The 22312-nt window shown below is 44.4% G+C and overlaps 1 protein-coding gene across 1 annotated transcript; it reads right to left on the reverse strand.

Annotated features, from left to right (window-relative positions):
* Nucleotides 1-730: 730 nt before the first annotated feature.
* On the reverse strand, nt 731-1096 carry LOC142176020 (uncharacterized). The gene has a single exon (XM_075243056.1). The coding sequence runs from the start codon at nt 1094-1096 to the stop codon at nt 731-733; it is 366 nt and encodes a 121-aa protein (XP_075099157.1).
* Between the last annotated feature and the right edge of the window lie 21216 nt (nt 1097-22312).

Below are 22312 nucleotides of genomic sequence, written 5' to 3' on the forward strand. Positions count from 1 at the left end.
GAACTTTTCGCAATTTTTTCTCATGAGATCGCTATTGCGTTTAGCTGCATTATCAGTGATGATTGACTCTGGTATCCTGAATCCGCAGACTATGTTGTTACGGATGAAATCTGCTACCACATTCTTCATGATGGCCTTGTATGTAGAGGCTTTGACCCATTTAGTGAAGTAGTCAGTGTCTACCAGGATGAAACAATGTCCATTTGATATGGCGGGTTCTATGGGTCCAATCACATCCATGCCCTAAGCGACAAACGGCCAAGGAGAACCTATTAAATAGATCATTAGGTGGAACCCGGATGAAATCCCCGTGGATCTAGCACTGGTGACACTTCTGCATGTAACATATACTACCGCTTTACATGGTCATCTAAAGTATCTGTCTCTCAAAATTTTCTTGCCAAGGTGAAACCATTCAGGTGAGGTCCGCATGTTCCTGCGTGTATTTCTTCTAGTAATCTAGCTGCTTCAGCAACATCTACGAACCTTAACAGACCCAAATCCGGGGTCATCCTATACAAGACTTCCCCATTGAGGAAAAAGTGATTTGCTAGCCTTCAGAGTGCTTGCTTCTGACATTTATGGCATTTACAGTATTCTCTTCCTTCAAGGAACCTTTTTATGTCGTAGTACCATGCTTACCGCCTGGCTCCTCGTCTACAAGGAAACATTATCCATGCTGATCCTGAACCTCTATCTCAATAGGTTCGATGTAATTCTTATCTGGATGCTAGATCATGGATGACAAGTTTGCAAGAGCATCGGCAAACTTGTTCTGAATTCTGTGTATATATTTCAACTCAATGTTGGTGAATTTCTTGCACAACTCTTTCACGCAATGCAGGTACAGAAGGATCTTGATGTTCTTGGTAGTCCGTTCACCTTGGACTTGATGTATTAGTAGATCAAAGTCTCCTATGACTAGAACCTCTATGATGTTCATGTCAACTTCCATGCTAATCTCGAGGATGCATGCTTCATATTCACCCATATTATTGGTGAAATGGAATATTATCTTAGCTAAAGCTGGGTAATGTTGTCCTGACTCAGAGATTAGGACTGCCCCAATCCCCACTCCTTTAAAAACATTCTCCATCCTGGGTATGCCTCTACGATATCTTCCCCGGCGAACAATATTTCTTCATCCGGAAAGTATGTAATGAGTGGCTCGTAGTCTATGTCCATTGGGTTCTCTGCAAGATGGTCGGCTAATACTTCTCCCTTGATAGCCTTCTGCATCACGTACACAATATCAAACTCGCGAAGAAGAATCTTCCACTTGGCCAAATTTTTAGTAGGCATTGACTTTTGGAAGATGTACTTGAGCAGGTCGAGCCGAGATATTAGGTGTGTGGTGTATGCTGACATGTAGTGCTTTAACTTCTGAGCGATCCAAGTCAAAGCGCAGCAAGTTCACTCATCAAAGTGCATTTGGATTCACATAGTGTAAACTTCTCGCTTAGGTAGTAAATAACATACACCTTCCTCCCAGTCTCATCGTGTTATCCTAACAAGACTCTATTAGAAACGGCTTGTAGACTCCCTAGGACAGAACTGCTCTGAAACCACTTTTGTCATGACCCAAACCGATGGGCCGTGAGGGGCACTCGGTGCCTTACTCAACCGAGTACCAACGTACCATATCTTTCTTATCGTACTATCATTGATAACTGGGCCAACATGGTCACATCTCGTAATATATAACTATAAGTGGGAAAGTACTGTATCAATGAACCATCTTTCTTAAAACATGGATATATATGGGCCGTTAAGGCCTCTGACATACTGTACAAAATGAACCTCTATCTACAAAGCCTCTAAGAGGATTTGACATCAAATAGGACAGGGTACCGGCCTACCCATAAGTCTGTAGCAAAATTCTGAAATGATGACTCATAGAGTCGGCTGCACTCCGAATGAGGTGGAGTCTTACCGATCCTTCGCTGAATGCTAACCTCGTCTACTATGAGGGCTCGTCAAACTGATTGTTTATACCTGCATGCATGAATGCAGCGTCCCAATAAGGACGTCAGTACGGATAATGTACTGAGTATGTAAGGTACATAAATAAGTATACAAAAGACATGGAATAAGCATGAAGTAAATGACTCAATCTGTAAGTTTGGATAACTCTGTAAATCATGAAATACTTATAGTGTCATGCATATGCGCATGAATGTCATGTCATGCATAAGTACATGTGTTCAAAACATCATCAAGCCTATGAGGGCATCCCATCATATAATCTCGGCCACTGTGGGCAAAATCATCAACGTATACCAGTTGATCAGGTGGTGGTGTATATAACGCCGTAACCTTTTCCCATGTCCCATATACATATAATATACATATGTATACGCGTATATAACACCATCTAGTCATGGGTCAATGTACGTGAATAAATGAATGCAATGTATGAGAAGTACGTCAATAAAATCTCTCAGAACGTCATAAAACCATTATGCCTTTGATTAATGTCATGAAGTAAACTTTATCAACTTACGTATTTCTTGAAACCCGTGAACAAATGATAGAATAATAAGATTGTAAATCAAGGACATAGGAACCTCTAGAAGAGTCATTTATGGAAGTTGCGCATTTGCTCGTTTCATTTGTATCGTATGGATTATGCCATAAAGAAAGGAGGAATAACCTTAACATACCTAAGGCGATTCTCTTGACAATCCCTCTAACACACGTCAATTGCATCAATACATAACGGCGGATCGAAGTAGGGAAAAATTCGTATGATATTCTTGAGAAAGATTGCACCGTACTCCCTTAGAATCGCAAATATCACACTTCAAAGTTTTAAGTGAATTGATTAAGCTCTATAGTCACTTTGCAAATCTTAGCATCCCACTTTAAAACTTATGAAAAACGTTATTAATTAGGAATGGGATGTTGTTCTCTACAAGAAAGGAAATGAATAGGTTGTACTTTGCTTTCTTGATAACACTTTTCAACCAAATGAGATAAGGTGCTTATCTCTTTAAATGTTGCCACCTTGCAAAGTTGCTCAGGAGTCACTAAATGGATCATGTGTTGCTGCCATGTTGGAAACTTATTCAACCTTACCCAATTACACTAACTAATTAGTTAATCTCCCACTAAAATCATTAATTATTCAATTATTCACATGATTAAGAATTATTTCAAATTACTTATAATACTACTCACTTTTAACACACTTTATACATCTTACGATCATGGTCATGTGGTACTTTGTATGGCACTAGTCCATAAATATAGGGTATTATAGCTTGGACCGTATTTTACCTCAAAATATTAAACTTCGACGAAACTCATTTTCTTCTATTTGCTTACCCTCTCTCCTTCGTGAATTTAATCATCACTTGTTTGAAATAGCATAATGCTTATAATCTCAAAATAATCTCATTCCCGAACTTATGTCGATTAACTTACGATGAAACTTTAACATACGAAAATGTGGGATGTAATATCATTCCCCCATTAGGAACATTCGTCCTCGAATGTTGACTGATGCACTTATCATTAGCATAACCTATACGTCTTACAAATACTTTAGTACTCTCTTTTCCATATAGGCAGTTGTTCTGTGAATAAGTCCAAAGTCCAGGGTATTCCCACCTGTAGGTCTCTTTCTCACACCACGGCCTGTGGTCGAAATTCTTCCAATCTCGTAACTCATGCAGCCTATACGACTTTTTCCTTATATGTGCGCTTATGCGACTCTTCCCTCCAGCTGTTAGCCAATCTCTAGGTCTTACTTGTAAACATGTACAGAGCTTGACAAGATGTCTCTCTGGGCATCTATATGTATACTGAAGTTCTTCGCTCGGTACCTTGTTGGACTTATCGATATTGCTATATCTTATTTCATAGAATCGGTTATCCATTCGTATGACTTTACTGCATCTAGGTAGGTCATACTATACCATAACTCTCACTTCGATTTATAGCTACTGAGGTTTGCTACCAAAGTCCAGGTTACTCTTTCGCTGCTTATCATATATGAATCTAAGTCCTTTAATCTTCTTTATTACCGTTCATCTTAAGAATGATTGTCTAATCTCATCTCATACTTTGTAATTTTTATCCATCCATTATTGATTCACCTCAATGTTGATCTACAATCTACTACTGATAATTTGAAATCTCGTACGCAATACATTGTCACTAGGGCTGACGTCTCATCGAGGGATATCTGAAGTGATTAGACTAAATCTAGGGGCGATACTATACTTCTATAACCGTATTTCATAGCATCCCAATGTGATTCACCTTACATGGGTATTTTAGTTCCGTATAATTTATGAAATCCCCCGTTTTTCCTCTTCAAATCATTACTCAATCGAAGGCCCAAACGTCATCCTTTATCTTTCATAATTACACCCTTATTCTACTATGAGGGCAGTATTCCATCTCTTCTAAAATGTAAGGCCTCGGAAAATTTTGCTGAGTAATTTAAGGTCTTGTGGTGCCAAGTTGAGCTAAAGTGTTCAGAAGTAGTAAAAAGTTCGGACTTTTTTGGATTGAACAATACGCTATAGAGTTAAAGGAGAATGTTTTGTAGGAGTGTGCATTTTTGCGGGCCGCAAAATGGTGAGATAGTCTTTTAGCTAATTTTGAGATCAGTTTCACGGTCAATTATGCGACCGCATGACCATTTTGCGGGCCGCACTTTGGTCGCATAATCGTCCTAGGACTTTTGCGAAGGGAGGTTTTGTGGCGCATTATACGACCACAACACAGGTCTGCGGACCGCATATTGGTCGCAGACTGAAGCAGAAAATTCAAGTCCCTGAGGGCCACTTTTTGCGGTCATTTCGCAGACCGTATAGCCATTATGCGGTCGCATATGCGACCATAGATCAGTGTCGGGGCTCCAAATTTCTAATTTTTAGACCCGATCCAATGTCGATATATCTCATGCTATAGTCCATTTTGAGCCTATTTTCTGATATCCTTAGAGTGAGAAAGAGAGTCCCAGAGGGAGGAAGTGTTCTTCATAAAAAATTTCTCTTCAATTCTTGCTCAACCTTCAAGACTTAAGGAAGCTAGCCACTAGATTATCATCCACCGGAGTAAGTCCTACTTTTAAAGCTTTCATACAAGAGGTTAAGAGTTCAAATGTGTTGTGGGGTTAGAAATAGGCCATGCATGTGACATGTGATGACCCTAAAGGTCATCTCTTGTTTTAGAAGTCAAAACTGTGTTCCGAGGCCTTAAAAACCTCCTTTTGTTTTACCTCAATTTGCGTGCGCAGTTCGGGCGCGTTTTCCGAAAGCTTTTATGTGAAATTTTAGAAAAATAATGAATTTGGCCTTTAAAATTGATTAAAGCTGACTTTGGTCAATATTCTTGGTAAACGAACCCGGACCCGTGATGTAACGGTTCCGTAGGGTCCGTACTAAAATATGGGACTCGGGCGTATGCCCGAATCAAATTCCGAGGTACCTAGCTCGAGAAAAGAATTTTTAAAGAAAATTATTTGCTGGAAAATATAAAGGCTTTTAGAAGTGAAATTATGCATTTTCTTGATGGTATCGGGCTCGTATCTTGGTTCCGGAGCCCGGCACAGGTTTAAAATAATAATTAATTGAATATGTGAAATTTGGTAAGAGTCGGAATTGGTTTGGTATAAATCGGACCTTTAGTTGAGAAAATGAAAATTTCAATGTTCTTAAGGAATTTCACGAATTTGAGGTTAAATTCGTAGTTTTTGATGTTATTTTGATAATTTGATCGCACGAACAAGTCCGTATGATGTTTTTAGACTTGCGTGCATGTTTGGTTTGGAGCCCCGAGGGCATGGATGAGTTTTAGATAGGCCACAGAGTGAAGTTGGACTTAGGAAGATTGCTGGTATGTTGCAGTTGTGTTGTAGGCCCCTTATCTCGCAATTGCAAGATCAAGCATCGCAATTGCGATGTACTCAGGGATTGCAAATGCGAGCTTTTGCTTCGCAAATGCGAAGACCTCAAGGCCAGCCTTCCTCACAAATGCGAGATGTTCTTTGCAAATGTGAAGGTTGTCAGATATTCCAAAGGTCGCAAATGCGACGATTTCTTCGCAATTGTGAAGATAGCAGAAATTCCTATCACAATTACGACATCTGCACTTGATAAGCCGGATTTTTGACGGGATTCTTCTTCATTTTTACAACTTTTCAAACCCTAAACACTCATAGACAATTTTCTTGAAGAGAGTTGTATACAGCGAATCCGGGGGCCCGAATTCCCCGTCATAGGGTCGTCTCGCGGTCATGCTCCTCGAAGCTCGAAGCTAAGGTCGAGACTCACTCTCGGGGGTCATCAGGTATCGGTCCGGAGGGCATCGCGTCCCAACAGCTATAGCGGGCTACAATAGGCGAGAGGGGAGTTCCCAAGGCACGTGACTTAATCTGACAAGGTTGACCTATCCGGGGCCTATTTCGAGATGTCACATCCAGCCATCCTATCTCCCCGCCTTCACAGTTACCATGTTTTGTACTATAGCGGATTTCCCTCCTATATAAAGGGTATCCCCATTACTTTGTAGTCCATTCGCTGAGGTTGCTCCAACTATTTCTCCACAAGATCAATAATATCTCTCTCTCTTTCTTCTCTCTAACTTGCTCGTCCTTATTAGCTCGAGGCTACTCTTAGCGTTATTAGTTTCATACTTGTTCTTCATTTACTCCTTGGTATCGGCCATAAAGAGCTTTGTTTAATCATGTCTTAACTGTTATCCCATTCCCGGATACCCCTGATAGCTCGAGATCGAGCTGGATATCGGCCTCGAGGCTTCTTCATCGACTAACCCGAGGCTCGGGCGGCAAGCCCCTGGGTTTGATTACTGCCCCATTTTAGCTTGTGTTTTATCGTCAAACTTCATATTCTTAGCATTAACTGCTCTAACAACTAGCATAAAAATAGATCGCATATTTTTAGAATCACATTTACAAATTTAATTGTCGTTACCATTTTCACGGTAAATAGTCTGGCGCCCACCGTGGATCTAAAAATAATAGTGATTATTTTCTTGCTGGTTTCATTACAAAAACGCAAGTTATGTCTCACACTTTTTCTGGCCCATGATCTTCGATTTCAGGACAGTGCGCCTAGCTCGGCGAGTAAAATGGGAAACTGGAACCTCAAAAACAACAGAGAAAAGGACACGACTGCCCTAGAGGCCGGTACACCACTAGATCTAACCCGGATGGAAGGGAAGGTTCTCCAACATAATGTCTACATGATTATTGGGGGAACCAATGTTCCCCAAGGACCCATGTTCAAACGAATGAGAATGTCCGCTACGGGAGAAGGACCGACCCGAAAACGCATGCCCGAAGATACCCTCGTATTCAGTGAGGAGGACCTCGAGGCTATGATGGAACCACACAAAGACACGCTAGTGATCTCGTTTCTCTTAAACAACACCAGGATAAAGCGCGTGCTTGTGGATCCAGGTAGCTCGACCAACATAGTCAGGTCAGAAGTAGTAGAACAGCTGGGGCTTCTCAATCAAGTTGTTCCCGTCCCTCGAATCCTCCACAGCTTCAACATGATCAGCAAAGTAACGAAAAGAGAGATCACCTTCCTGATCAACACGTCTGGTGCAATCCAGAACACCGAGTTCCAGGTCAGCGACAACGACATGAGATATAATGCATTATTTGGCAGGCCTTGGATACACAACATGAGGGCAGTGCCCTCAACCTTACACCAGGTGATAAGGTTTCCCACAAGGGATGGAATCACGACCATACATGGAGAACATCGGGAAGCAAAAAGAAATGTTCGCGGTCCACCACGAGATGCCAGCCTCCACACGCCCGGTCTCGGACAAGGAGGGAAACATACAGACCCTCAAAGACGACGAGGAAGACTTCTTCATCCCCCGAACCTTTGTCGCCCCCAATGAATCAGATGCAACTAGATCAACAGTCGAAGAGCTGGAGCAAACCGTTTTGATCGAGCACCTTCTGGATCGCAAGGTATACCTGGGGACGGGACTGACCCCCAAACTCAGGATAGGGTTTATTCAATTTCTTAGTAACAATATCGAGTGTTTCGCCTGGTCCCACCTAGTATGATAGGAATCTCGCCGAAAATAACCTCCCACAGGCTAAGCGTTGATCCCAAATTGAAACCCGTAAAGCAAAAGAGAAGACCGCAGTCTGAGGTAAAACATGCCTTCATCAAAGAGGAGGTGGCGAAACTTCTTAAAATTGGATCCATTAGGGAGGTGAAGTACCCCGAATGGCTAGCTAACATAGTAGTAGTTCCAAAAAAAGGGGAACAATCTAAGAACGTGCGTAGATTACAAAGATTTGAATAAAGTGTGCCCTAAAGATTCCTTCATGTTGCCTAATATCGATCATCTGATCGATGCTACGGCCGACCATGAGACCCTCACTTTTCTCGATGCTTACTTGGGGTATAATCAAATCCAAATGAACCCCGAGGACAGGTAAAAGACCTCGTTCATCTCAAAGTATGGTACATATTGCTATAATATAATGCCCTTCGGGCTAAAAAACGCAGGAGCAACATACCAACGCCTAGTTAATAAAATGTTCGAACATCAAGTAGGTAAATCGATGGAATTATATATTGATGATATGCTAGTCAAATACCTGCGTGCAGAGGACCATTTGACCTATTTTCAGGAAATTTTCAATATCCTCAGAAGCTACAACATGAAGCTCAACCCCGAGAAGTGTGCCTTCAGAGTAGGTTCAGGAAAATTACTAGGCTTTATGGTTTCAAACAGGGGGATCGAGATCAACCTCGACAAAATAAAAGCCATCGAAGAGATCATGGTGGTGAACAATGTAAAAGCCGTCCAACGGCTGAAGGGGCGGATAACAGCCCTGGGCAGATTCATATCAAGATCATCAGATAAGAGCCACCATTTCTTCTCCCTACTCAAAAGAAAGAGCAACTTAGAATGGACTCCAGAATTCCAACACGCCCTAGAAGAACTAAAACGATACCTGACTAGCCCGCCTTTGCTACATACACCCAAGGAGGATAAAACGCTATACCTATACCTAGCCATGTCCGAAATAGCGGTAAGCGGCGTACTAGTTCGAGAAGAGCAAGGTACGCAGTTTCCTATTTATTATGTAAGCCGAACCTTGGGGGACGCTGAAACCCGGTATCCCCATCTGGAAAAATTGGCTCTCGCACTGATAAGCGCATCGCGCAAGCTGAAACCTTACTTTCAGTGTCACTATATCTGCGTTCTGTCAATTTATCCCCTCTGGAGCGTACTGCATAAACCTGAGTTATCGGGTCGATTGGCCAAATGGGCCATTGAACTCGGAGGGTATGACATTGAGTACAAACCTCGAACGGCCATCAAGTCCCAAATCCTCGCCATCCCTCGTGCCCGAGGCAGAGAAAGAACTTTTATTGAAATCAGGCACGTCCTCCGGGGTATGGACCCTGTTTACAGATGGTGCCACAAACATAAGAGGATCTGAACTCGTTATAGTCCTAAAGCCGCCCCTCGGCGGCATAATCAGACAATCCATAAAAACCGCACAACTAACTAACAATGAAGCCGAGTATGAGGCAGGTTTAGAATTGGCCAAAAGTTTGGGGGTCGAGACTGTCGAGGCAAAATGCAATTTGCTCATCGTAGTAAGCCAAGTGAACGGAAGCTACGAAGCCCGAGAGGACATGATGCAGAGGTATTTGGACAAAATCCAAATCACATTACGCCATTTCAAAGAATGGACCTTAGTCCATCTACCCTGAGGCAAGAACAGCAAGGCCGATGCCCTCGCGAACCTGGGGTCCTCTGCTGAAGAAGAAGACCTGCTCCACAGGGCTGTCGTCCAATTCTTCAAATCTATGGTCAAGGAAGGTCACGCGAAGATTAACTCTACCATCCTGACATGGGATTGGAGAAATAAATATATTGTTTATCTAAAGGACGGGAAGTTACCCCCAGATCCAAAAGAGTCAAGGGCCCTACGAACCAAAGCAGCACGGTTCTAGCTCAACGAAAATGGGGCTCTGTATAGAAGAACTTTCGATGGCCCCCTAGCGGTATACTTGGGACCGGGCGACACAAATTATATGCTCCAAGAGATCCACAAGGGCACCTGCAAAAAATCATCCCGAGGCTGATTCTTTAGTCCGAAAGGTGATTAGAGCGGGCTACTATTGGGACAGCATGGAAAAAGACGCCAGGGAATTCGTCCAAAAATATGACAAGTGTCAGAGGTTTGCTCCCATGATCCACTTGCCTGGCGAGCAACTACATTCCGTTTTATCACCATGGCCATTCATGAAATGGGGAATGGACATTGTCGGCCCTTTGTCGACGGCATCAGGTAAGGCTAGATTCATTCTGTTTATGACCGATTACTTTTCAAAATGGGTGGAAGCGCAGGCATTTGAAAAAATAAGATAGAAGGAAGTTATCAATTTTATATGGGATCACATCATATGCCGGTTCGGGATCCGGTCCAAAATAACATGCGATAATGGGAGGCAGTTCATCAAAAACAAGGTAACACAGTTCCTTGGAGACAACAAAATCAAGAGAATCCTATCAACGCCATACTACCCATGTGCAAACGGCCAAGCCAAATCCACGAATAAAACCATCATTCAGAACTTGAAAAAGAAATTGGAGAGCGCTAAGGGAAAATGGAGAGAAACACTGTCCGAGGTGCTGTGGGCATATCGAACAACTTCTAAATCGAGCATCGGAGAAACACCTTTCTCTCTAGTATATGGCGCCGAAGCATTGATACCAGTGGAAGTCGAGGAACCAAGCGCCAGATTCCAGCACACTAATGAGGGCTCGAACAACGAGGCCATGACAACAGCCCTCGAGCTGCTCGACGAAAGGCGGGAAGCCTCGCTGGTTCGGATGGCTGCCCAGAAGCAGAATATCGAAAGATACTACAACAGAAGAATAAATCTCCGATATTTCAGGATCGGGGACTTGGTCTTAAGGAAGGTTACTCTCAACACCCGAAACCCTAATAAAGGGAACCTGGGCCAGAATTGGGAAGGGCCATACCGTGTCCTTGGGATAGTTGGCAAAGGATCCTGTAAGCTTGGCACCATGGAGGGTGGACAGCTTCCGAGCAACTGGAATGTATCGATGCTTAAGCGGTATCACTGCTAGGGCGTCTGATTGCAAAATCCCGCAAATATCCTCGAGCAAACGTCGCACCATTTTCCTTCGATCGAGCTTTTTATCCCGAAACGGGTTTTTACCGGCAAGGTTTTTAACGAGCGTCCATGCATTTCCCGAGAAATGACAAACCAGGTTCTAATGGGAAATAATGTACTGGGCCAAATGGTCGAGCAAACCGTGTCCGCCTGAGCCAGGCTTACAACAACCCAACAACATGTATTTACGCCAAGCAATTAAAGAATATCTTTTCAACATCTCATACTCCAAAAAGGAAATTTCAGCAAGCTCACGGCAGGGATCCCTCCATCAAATGCGTCCCGAAATACTCGGAGACTTAACGTCAACAATTAGGCACCCACATGACCCCAGGGTCGGAACTCCGAGCTCATAAAGCCCCAACAAGGTAACTCCGATCTCACGAATAATGAAATTCGAGCCTAAGCAAACTCAATGACTCGGAGACTATCGCTAATCGCCGTACACTGGAAAACCCGAGGCCGTAAGACCCCGAGCGGGTAGACTCGGTATAACCAGATCTATTCTACATAACAACAAAAACTGTAAGACCTCAACAGGCATGAAAAACTTTAAGACTTCAACAGGCTTGACAAACTGTAAGACCTCAACAGGCATGACAAACTGTAAGACCTTAACAGGCATGGCAAACTGTAAGACCTCAACAGACATGAAAATTTTGTAAGACCTTACTACAGGCATAAAACTCAATCCCGAAGTTTAGGCCATGCGTCGCATTTTTAAGAATCCCGAAAGGGCATACCCTCGGTGTAGACACCTAAACTATCACTCGGGATCAAAAATGGCTCCGGCCAAACACATATGACTATAGTCAGAATGGCTGCACCAACCAAATTAACACGACTCGGGGACACCCGACTGTCACAAACAAAATCGCAGTCCATTACTTCGAATATACTTCGAAAAGAACCGGTTAAAACAAGCTTCCCTCAACAGGCAAACGAGCTTCGACCATGTCAGCTCCAAATCACAAGGCTTCGAGCTACTCAGTCTACGAGCTAAGAACCTTCCGAGGTGCTCGAACATCTCCTCTAACGACTTAAAATCGAGGTTCTTCCCGAACCAACAACGGGTCAGGCAAAATCATTTAAAAAAGACATTAATGAGAGGAAAACAAAGCCTACAAAATGCCCATGGGCAAAAGCAAAAGAGCCAATGTCGCTAGCCAAACGAGCCCCTGGGTCGTATACTAAAAGGTCTTAACAACCAAACAGCGTAAGAGCCACTGTCGCCAGCTTGAAAATTGAAAACTTGAGGATTAAAATTAGCTCGAGTCGTAACCCGATTCGTAGATCGGATCCAAAATAGTTAACTACACATGCCTAAGGGTACAGGTAAGTGCCATTGTCGCCAGCCAAATGAGCCTCCGAGCCATACACTCAAAAGGTCACTTCGACCCAAGGCGCAATAGCCATCGTCATCTGCCCATGCAGGCACAAAAAAGCTTGAGGGTCAATAGAAGCTCGAGTCACAACACGGCTCGGATACTGAACCCCAAAACAGGCAAAATACAAATACCCAAGGACAAGGGATGAGAACCATCATCACCCGACCATGTAGGCACATGAGATTGAAGATCGAACCGGCTCGAGACAAAACTCAAGCCGGAGACTCAACACAAAATAGTTGGGCAAAGGTGCAAGAGCTCTCACGGCAGTTCACACTAAAGGCTGCATCGACTAGCCGCGTGACAACTCCTGAGCCGGCCTGAACGGGCCACAGTGCTATATCACGGGTCTAGAGTTCTTTCGCCAATTCTTGCTGAATTCAGAGCAGAAAGGGGAATAAGGGAAACGAAGCCACATGATTCTCTTTATACATATGCCAAAATGAAAGTACTATATACAAACAGGTAGATCGACATGAAAGAACAACAATGATCCTAATCTATTGCCGAATCGGCCGCCTCAACAGCTCCCCAAGGGTTGCACTCAGGTGATTACGAGTCCCCCGACGACCCCTTCTCAACGGTGTCCTCTCTCTCCGGGGATCCACCCCCATCTTTAACACCACTCGAGCTACCTTCCAATGCGCCCCCAATGGTCTGCTTTCGGGAACCCGTCTAGGCACGTTCCATGGCTCGAGGTGAAGTCGGGACAGCTCCCTCAAACGTCCTCTCAATGCAAGAATCTGCGACGACTGCTCCTCCCCCATGCAAAGATACAGGCGCCTCGGCCTCAGCTTTGATCCAAACCAATGTGGCCACCAGTTCGGAATAGAGGCTCTTATACTTGTCATTATGCTCCTTCGCGTCCTGGAGTTGACACTCAATCAAGGTAACTCTCCCCTGAAGGTTGTCCCTCTCTGAAGCCACCTCGCTCACGTGCCGACTAAGCTCAGAGATTTTAGCATCTCTAGCCCGAACTCAGCAGGGTATTCTCCTTCTCAAACTACACAAATCAAGTCCCGAGAAGTTAGAAGCAATGAAATCTCACAAGGGCTCAAGTAATAGTAAAAACAAGGGATGGATAACTTGTTCGATAAAATAGGCTTTCTTGCGTTCGCGATGGCTCACCTCATCCTGATATTGGGCAAGAGCCTGGTTATAAAACATTTTTGCCTAAAACCATATAAAGAGACAAGTTAGGAGAACGAAGGCCGGAGCGGCCCAAAACGGCGGACAAGGTTAGCAGGAGTTACCCACTCACAAAGTCTACCCATCTCGCCAAAAATGGATGAAGCATCGACCTCGGAACTACGCTCGAGAATGGTCGCTGACCTCTCGAGTGCATCTCTGCTTTTGACCAATGCTCTTGCTTCAGAAGGCTCCTTGCGAAGGGAATCTTGCACTTTGTAAGATGGAAGGATCTCCCCCTGAGGAGAATCGACAACAATCAACGGGCTAACAGGCTCAGCCAAAATCTTCGCCCCTTGTTCACCTTGGGTCCCAGATCGAGGCCCCTCCGACCTGCCTGCCAAGGGCGTCCCAGCTCGAGAAGAACTCTGGCCACCTGCCAATTTGGGGGTAGTACTCGATACCCCATCCATTGCCTCACCACCACGAATATGGGCCACGACGGTATCAGACTCCTGTCCGGGAACATCCATCCCTAGGGCCCGAGGATCGATCAAGTCCAAACGCTCTTTGGGAGATGCCGGGAAGCTGCCTTCTCACTCACCTTAAGCACGGGGATTTCCCATCGCCTTGGAGGTCGGAACTGCTGGGTCAACCTTGGAATCCTCCACCTTGGCCCTCTTGGGCTCCGGTGGCCCAACAGATAGACTCCCCTCCCTTTTCTTATCCTCGCCAAACACCAAAGCATCCCCTCCAAGGGACGGTGCCTCCCTCGTCAATGGAATTTCTCCCAGACCTACATGGATGCAGAGGTTAAATACAAAGGATGGAGAAAGCTACTAACCGCAAACTGTGCCAAAAATACACGGATGCATCAAGGCTCGAGGCTCACCATGGTCTTTGGCTTCCCACCGAGCTCGGGATAAATCTCGCCACGCTCGTTCGATATACGGGAAAACTGAGTATAAATGACCAACCCAACCCTGGAGATCCGTCACCGTGCCAGGGTAGATTGCTACAGCTGAAAAGACAAGAAAATCAGAGTTAGACTCAGAGGGAGATATCGCCAAGAAGGAGCAAAGACACCACATTTACTTATGCCCGGCATTCCACTTTTCAGGAAACGTCATCTTTTCCACTGGAATCAGGTCAGACGTACTCACTCAGACGAATTGGCTTAACCATCCCTTATCCCCGAACTCCTCGATACAGGCAAAAAGGGATCTCGGGGCTCGGCAGTGAAGCTTGATTATGCCCTTGCGAAGAAGTCGGGGACTAGCTATACATCCGGATTAGATGGTTCATGGTGAAGGGCATTCCCCCTATCATGCTCAAGTAATGCTTGATCATATAAACCATGCGCTAGAAAGAAGGATGAACTTGACCCAAAGTTACATGATAACTCCGGCAGAAGTCAAGAATCATAGGGTCGATTAGGGGCGAGGATGACTCCACCGGCCCCAAGGTGAATGGGTAGGTATACACACTCAGAAAGCCAGCTCTATGAGCCGTAATATCTTCCTCCCAAGCAGGAATTTCCAAGAGCACGGCATCCCTCCAGCAATAGTTGGCCCTCACTCTTTCGATATCCATGATAGAGCTGATATACCGAGTTACAGGCTCGCGGCGCCCTAACTTCGAGGAAGGTCTCTCGATCCTAAAATCAGAAGTCATCACAAAGTATCCTAGGACGCACTCCTCGACACGAGGGGAAGTGGCCACTTCACCTTGAGAGAAAAACGAAGAAGATGAGCCCACAACCTCCTAGAAAGCAGAAGTGGAAATTTTCGCCGTCCTTGAGAGAATCTGAAGAAAGAAGAATATGTGGTTGCGTTCTTGAAAAAGAGCAAGAACGAGGGAAAAAAAAACCTTACTAGGGGTTTTTAGCAAGATATGGAGTCTATAAAGGAAGAGGTGAGTATTTATAAAAGCGTCGTGGTAAGAAAGCCAACTGCCACAGTCGATGCGAAAACCTGTAGGGACAGCACGCATGGTGCACCTTGGCATCCCATATCCGTTTGCAAGAACACCAAAGGAAGAAGGAGTTCAGGACCGTTTCTTATCATTTCCTACTGCTTTCACTCTAAGAAATGCAGAGACTATCTGTATACAGCGAATCTGGGGGCCCGATTTCCCCGTCATAGGGTCGTCTCGCGGTCATGCTCCTCGAAGCTCGAAGCCAAGGTCGAGACTCACCCTCGGGGGTCGTTAGGTATTGGTCCGGAGGGCATCGCATCCCAAAAGCTATAGCGGGCTATAGCAGGCGAGAGGGGAGTTCCCAAGGCACGCGACTTAATCTGATAAGGCTGACCTATCCGGGCCTATTTCGAGATGTCACATCCAGCCATCCTATCTCCACGCCTTCACAGTTACCATGTTTTGTACTATAGCGTATTTCCCTCCTATATAAAGGGGATACCCATTACTTTGTAGTCCATCCTCTGAGGTTGCTCCAACTATTTCTCCACAAGACCAATAATATCTCTCTCGCTTTCTTCTCTCTAACTTGCTCGTCCTTATTAGCTCGAGGCTACTCTTAGCGTGATTAGTTTCATACTTGTTCTTCATTTACTACTTGGTATTGGCCTAAAGGGCTTTGTTTAATCATATCTTAACTGTTATCACATTCCCGGCATACCCCTGATAGCTCGAGATCGAGCTGGATATCAGCCCCGAGGTTTCTTCATCAACCAACCCGAGGCTCGGGTGGCAAGCCCCTGGATTTGATTACTGCCCCCTTTTAGCTTGTGTTTTATCGTCAAACTTCATATTCTTAGCATCAACTGCTCTAACAACTAGCATAAAAATAGATCACGTATTTTTAGAATCCCATTTACAAATTTAATTGTCGTTACCATTTTCATGGTAAACAAGAGTTCTTCCCCAAATCACATGTAAACAATTTCTAACTTATTTTCTTCAATCTATAACATCTTTTTACATGATTTCACTTCAAAATCTAGGGGTTTTCATGAGAAATTAGGTGTTTTTGGGTAGAAGTTAGGATTTATAAATTTTGGGGATTTGGACCTCAATTTGAGGTCCGATTTCAAAACAAGTTACATATTTGAGTTCGTGGGTGAATGAGTGATCGATTTTTGGTTCGAACTTCGGGTTTTGACCAAGTGGGCCCGGGGTCAATTTTTGTCTTTTTGGGGAAAACAATGGAAAATCTATTTTTATGCATTAGAATTGGTTTATTTAGTATTTATTAATGTTATTAAGTAAATTGTGACTAGATACAAGTGAATTGGAAGTGGAACCGAGAGGTAAAGTGGTAGTTGAGGCTTAATCTTGTCTGTGGATTCGAGGTAAGTGTTTGGCGTAACCTTAGCTTGAGGGAATAGGAGTTGTGGTTTATTTGCTATGTGTTAGTATCGAGTACGACGTATAGGTGTGGTGACGAGTATCTATACGTTGGTGTCAAGCATGACCGTGAGTCTTATATCATGATTTTTGTGAATCTATTATGTACCGATCATGCTCAAATTGATGATTATTAATGTTGAACAAAATTTATGGAAGTTTCTTGGTAATTGACTATTGTTGAGCATTGGTTCAAGTTGAGTTCCATTTTGTAAAGCAATTGTTGAACACGAGATTGGTTATAGCTGAATCCCTTGCCGAGATGTTATTGTTGATTCCCTTGCCGGGACGCTATTGTTGATACTGTTGATTCCCTTGTCGGGATTTATTGCTTCTATTTTTTGGATGAGGAAGAGTGTAAAGCATGAAGTGAGATGCCGTGCATGATATTGTGAGTGAGTGTAATGCACGAAGGGTGATGTCGTGCCGATATTATGAGTGATAATGCACCAAAAGTGATGTTGTGCCATAATATGAGAGTTAATGCAGGAAGGGTGATTCCATGCCGATATTGTGAGGAATAATGCACGAAAGGTGATGTCGTGCCGTGATTTTGTGAGGTAATGCATGAAGGGTGATGTCATGGCGTATCTGTTGTTTCATATGGTGAGGACGAGAGTAAAAGCACGAAGGGTGATGTCGTACACGTGTTACCATTTCATTATCCTTGTTGATATAGATATGATGTTCATTATGCTTCTTTATTGATGCTTCTTTATTGGCTTACTGTTAGAATCTATTATTCCCTGTAGCATATCCTCTTCCCACCTTATTCTGTGGATTCCTATTATTATGATTCTGTCTGTATATGATTTAACTGCATAGGTATGTATGATTGTCGTGTCCTAGCCTCATCACTACTTAGCCGAGGTTAGGATCGACACTTACTCAGTACATGGGGTCAGTTGTACTGATACTATACTCTACACTCTTTTGTGCAGATTTCGGTACAGGACCCGTTGAGTAGTTGGAGGTAGCTGCCTTCAGTCCAGGGAGACCATGGTAGATCTGCTGGGGTCTGCAGATTCTAAAGTCCCCCTTCCCTGTTTTTAGCTTTTCTGCTGTCTCTTTTCTTTCCAAGAACAGTCGTACTTTCTTTTCATTCCAGTATTTGTAGTAACTCGTAGATGTTCGTGAAGTTATGACACCAGATTTGTGGGTAGACTTGTATTGGACTATTCGATCATGTTATAACTCTTTCGCATTTATCATTTGTTTAACTTTAGTTTCTGTTTATAACTGTTTAGATTGATTGTTAAAGTGTAGAACCCTAATAGTTGGCTTGCCTAGCTTTCACGAGTAGGCGCCATCACAACTCTCAAGGGTGGGAAATTCGGGTCGTGACAAGTTGGCATCAGAGCTCTAGGTTGCTTAGGTCTTACAATTCACGAACAAGCTAGGTAGAGTTTGAGGGATCGGTACAAAGATGTTTGTGCTTATCCCCCAGAGGCTATAGAGTTTAGGAAAATTTCACATCTATTCTTCTTTGTCGTGCGATTTGACTTATCAATTGCTAATTGAACTTCTACTCTGTTCTTTCGTAGATGGCGAGAACACATGCTTCTTCATTCATTGATTTGCAGCCCAAGCCTCCAGTGGCAGCTCCTACGAGGGGCAGAGGATGAAGTCGAGGCCGAGGTAGGGGCAGGGCTCAGCCCAGAGCAGCAGCACCAGTGGCGGAGCCTTAGGTAGAGTTTGAGGAGGAATCTCTAGCCTAGATCATTCTAGCAGGGCCAGCTCAGGTTCCAGAGGGGTTCATTACTACCCCAGTACTCCAAGATGCTTTGGTCTGTCTAGTTGGCCTTATGGAGAGTGTCGCCCAGGCAGGCTTACTTCCTGTAGCACCCGCCATCTCTCAGGCTGGGGGAGGAGCACAGACTCCCGCTACTCGTACTCTAGAGTAGATGGCTCCTCAGTTTCAGACTCCAGTAGCTCAGCCAGTTCAGGTAGTTCAGCCGGGTGTTGTGGCTCAGACTAGTGATAGAGCAGCTATGTCGGCTGATGCTTTGTGGAGGTTGGACAGGTTCACCAACCTCTTCACTACTACTTATGGCGGTACATCTTCATAGGATCCCCAAGACTATTTGGACAACTATCATGAGGTTCTTCAGAACATGGGGATAGTGGAGACCAATGGGGTCGACTTCATTGCTTTTCGTCTGTTAGGTTCCGCCAAGACTTGGTGGAGAAATATTTGTTTGGCTAGACCAGCTGGATCACCATCTTTGACTTGGGATCAGTTCTCTCAGCTATTTTTGGAGAAATTTATACCTATCACTCAGTGGGAGGACTATCGGAGGCAGTTTGAGCGCCTCCAGTAGGGTTTTTATAACAGTCACTCAGTACGAGACTAGATTCATTACCTTTGCCTGTCATGCTCTTATCATACTTCCCACCGAGAGAGAGAGAGAGAGTGAAAAGGTTCATTGAGGGACTCTCTCAGCCGATTCGATTGCAGATGGCTAAGGAGATAGGGAGCGAGATTTCTTTTCAGGATGCGGCCAATGTGGCCAGGAGAGTTGAGATGGTTCTATCACAGGGGAGTGGTCAGGGGTCTGACAAGAGGCCCCATCATTCGAGTAGGTTCAATGGTGCCTCATCTGGAGGTAGGGATTCTTTTGGTAGGGTCCATCCTTCCAGGCCTCTTCTCACGGTGCGCCAGGTGGTCGTGGTTCTCATATGCAGTATTTTGATCAGTTGCCCTACAGTGCACCACCAGCTCCTATCAATGCACTACCCCTCCAGAGTTTTCAGGGTGGTTACTCAGGCCGTCAGGGTCAACAGTCCCAACAGTCGAGGGCTTGTTATACTTGTGGCGATACGAGGCATATTGCTAGATTTTGCCCTCGAGCACCGAGCAGTTCTCAATATCAGGGTTCCCATGCCATGGTTCAGGCACCGAGTGTTCCATTGCCCACGCAGCCAACTAGAGGTAGGGGTCGAGGTGTTAGAGGTAGAGGTCAGGCCGTTAGAGGTGGAGGTCAGGCCATTAGAGGTGGAGGTCAGGCAGCTAGAGGTGGAGGCCAGCCAGCAGGAGGCTGTCCTTGGTATGTAGTTCAAAGTGGTTGGCCCCAACCTCGATGTTATGCTATCCCAGCCAGACCTGAGGCCGAGGCCTCCGATGCAGTTATCATAGGTACGGTTTTAGTTTGTAGTAGAGATGCTTTAGTTCTATTTGATCCAGGGTCTACATATTCCTATGTGTCATCTTGTTTTGCCCCTTATCTGGTTATGCCTTGTGATTCTATGAGTGCTCTTATATGTGTTTCTACTCCGGTGGGTAATTCTATTGTTGTAGATCGAGTCTATCGCTTGTGTGTGGTTATTATTGGGGGTATTGAGACCCGTGTAGATCTCTTACTTCTCGATATGGTAGACTTCGATATCATTTTGGGGATGGATTGGTTATCCCCTTATCATGCTGTATTGGACTGTCACGCCAAGACTGTGACCTTAGCCTTGCGAGGTTTGCCTCGATTGGAGTGGAGAGGGGCTCCCAGTCATTCTGTCAGTAGGGTTGTTTCTTATATAAAGGCTCGGCGTATGGTTGAAAAGGGTGTTTGGCTTATTTAGTGTTTGTTCGTGATTCTAGTGTTGAGGTTCCTTCTATGGATTTTGTGACCGTTGTTCGTGAGTTTCCAGGGGTATTTCCTTCAAACCTGTCGGGGATGCCACCCGACAGGGATATTGACTTTTGCATTGATTTGGCTCTGGGCACTCAACCCATTTCTATTCCGCCATATCGTATGGCCTCGGTAGAGTTGAAAGAATTGAAAGAACAGTTGTAGGACTTGCTTGATAAAGGCTTTATTAGACCAGTGTCTCGCCTTGGGGTGCGTCGGTGTTGTTTGTTAAGAAGAAGGATGGATCGATGAGGATGTGCATAGATTATCGACAGTTTAACAAGGTCACCATCAAGAACAAGTATCCATTGCCGAGGATTGATGATTTGTTTGATCAGCTTCAGGGTGCCAAGGTATTTTTGAAGATTGATTTGAGGTATGGCTACCATCAGTTGAGGATTACGACATCTAATGTCCCTAAGACAGCTTTTCGCACTCGGTACGGGCATTATAAGTTCTTAGTGATGTCATTTGGGTTGATAAATGCCCCAACAGCTTTTATGGATTTGATCAACCGAGTGTTCAAGACTTATTTGGATTCCTTTGTGTTTGTCTTCATTGATGACATTTTGATCTACTCTCGCAGCCGAGAGAAGCATGAGCAACATCTTCGAGTCATTCTTTATACTCTGAGGGACAGTCAGTTATATGCTAGGTTTTCGAAATATGAGTTTTGGTTGAGTTTAGTTGCATTCTTGGGTCATGTTGTATCAGTAAAGGGTATTCAGGTGGATCCTAAGAAGATTACGGCAGTCAAGGATTGGCCTAGACCCACATCAGCCACAGAGATCCGGAGTTTCTTGGATTTGGCGGGCTATTACCGTCGATTTATGGAGGGGTTTTCATCTATTGCAGCCTCGATGACCAGGTTGACCCAGAAGGGTGCCCAGTTTAGATAGTCGGACGAGTGTAAGGTGAGCTTTCAGAAGCTCAAGACAGCTTTGACTACGGTGCTGGTGTTAGTATTGCCTACAGGTTCAGGGCCATATACAGTGTATTGTGATGCATCTCATATTGGACTTGGTGCGGTATTGATGTAAAATGGCAAGGTTATTGCATATGTTTCGCGACAGTTGAAGATCCACGAAAAGAATTATCCAGTTCATGATTTGGAGCTAGCAGCCATTGTTCACGCACTGAAAATTTGGAGGCATTATTTATATGGCATGTCATGTGAAGTGTTCAGAAATCTCAAGAGTTTGTAGTATTTGTTCAAGCAAAAGGATCTAAATTTGAGGCAGAGGAGGTGGTTGGAGCTATTGAAAGACTATGATATCACCATCTTGTATCACCCAGGGAAGGCCAATGTAGTGGTCGATGCTTTGAGTAGGAAGTCAGTCAGTATGGGCAGCCTTGCATATATTCCGGTCGGTGAGTATTCTATTCATCCGGGTGCCGCTAAGATGTATTAGGACTTGTTGCAGCATTATTGGTGAAGGAGGATGAAGAAGGATATTGTTGTGTATGTAGCTCGGTGTTTGAATTGTCAACAGGTAATGTACGAGCATCTGAGACCTGGTAGTTTGTTCTATAAGATTGAGATTCTTGAGTGGAAGTGGGAGCGTATCATTATGGACTTCATTGTTGGACTCCCACGAACTCAGAGGAAGTTCGATGCAGTGTGGGTTATTGTAGATAG

The sequence above is a fragment of the Nicotiana tabacum genome, chromosome 22, assembly GCF_000715075.1.
Source record: "Nicotiana tabacum cultivar K326 chromosome 22, ASM71507v2, whole genome shotgun sequence".
Classification (NCBI taxonomy): Eukaryota; Viridiplantae; Streptophyta; class Magnoliopsida; order Solanales; family Solanaceae; genus Nicotiana; species Nicotiana tabacum.

Coding starts and splice junctions, on each gene's coding strand:
- LOC142176020 (XM_075243056.1), bottom strand. CDS start 1,096: ATGGAGAATGTTTTTAAAGGAGTGGGGATTGGGGCAGTCCTAATCTCT.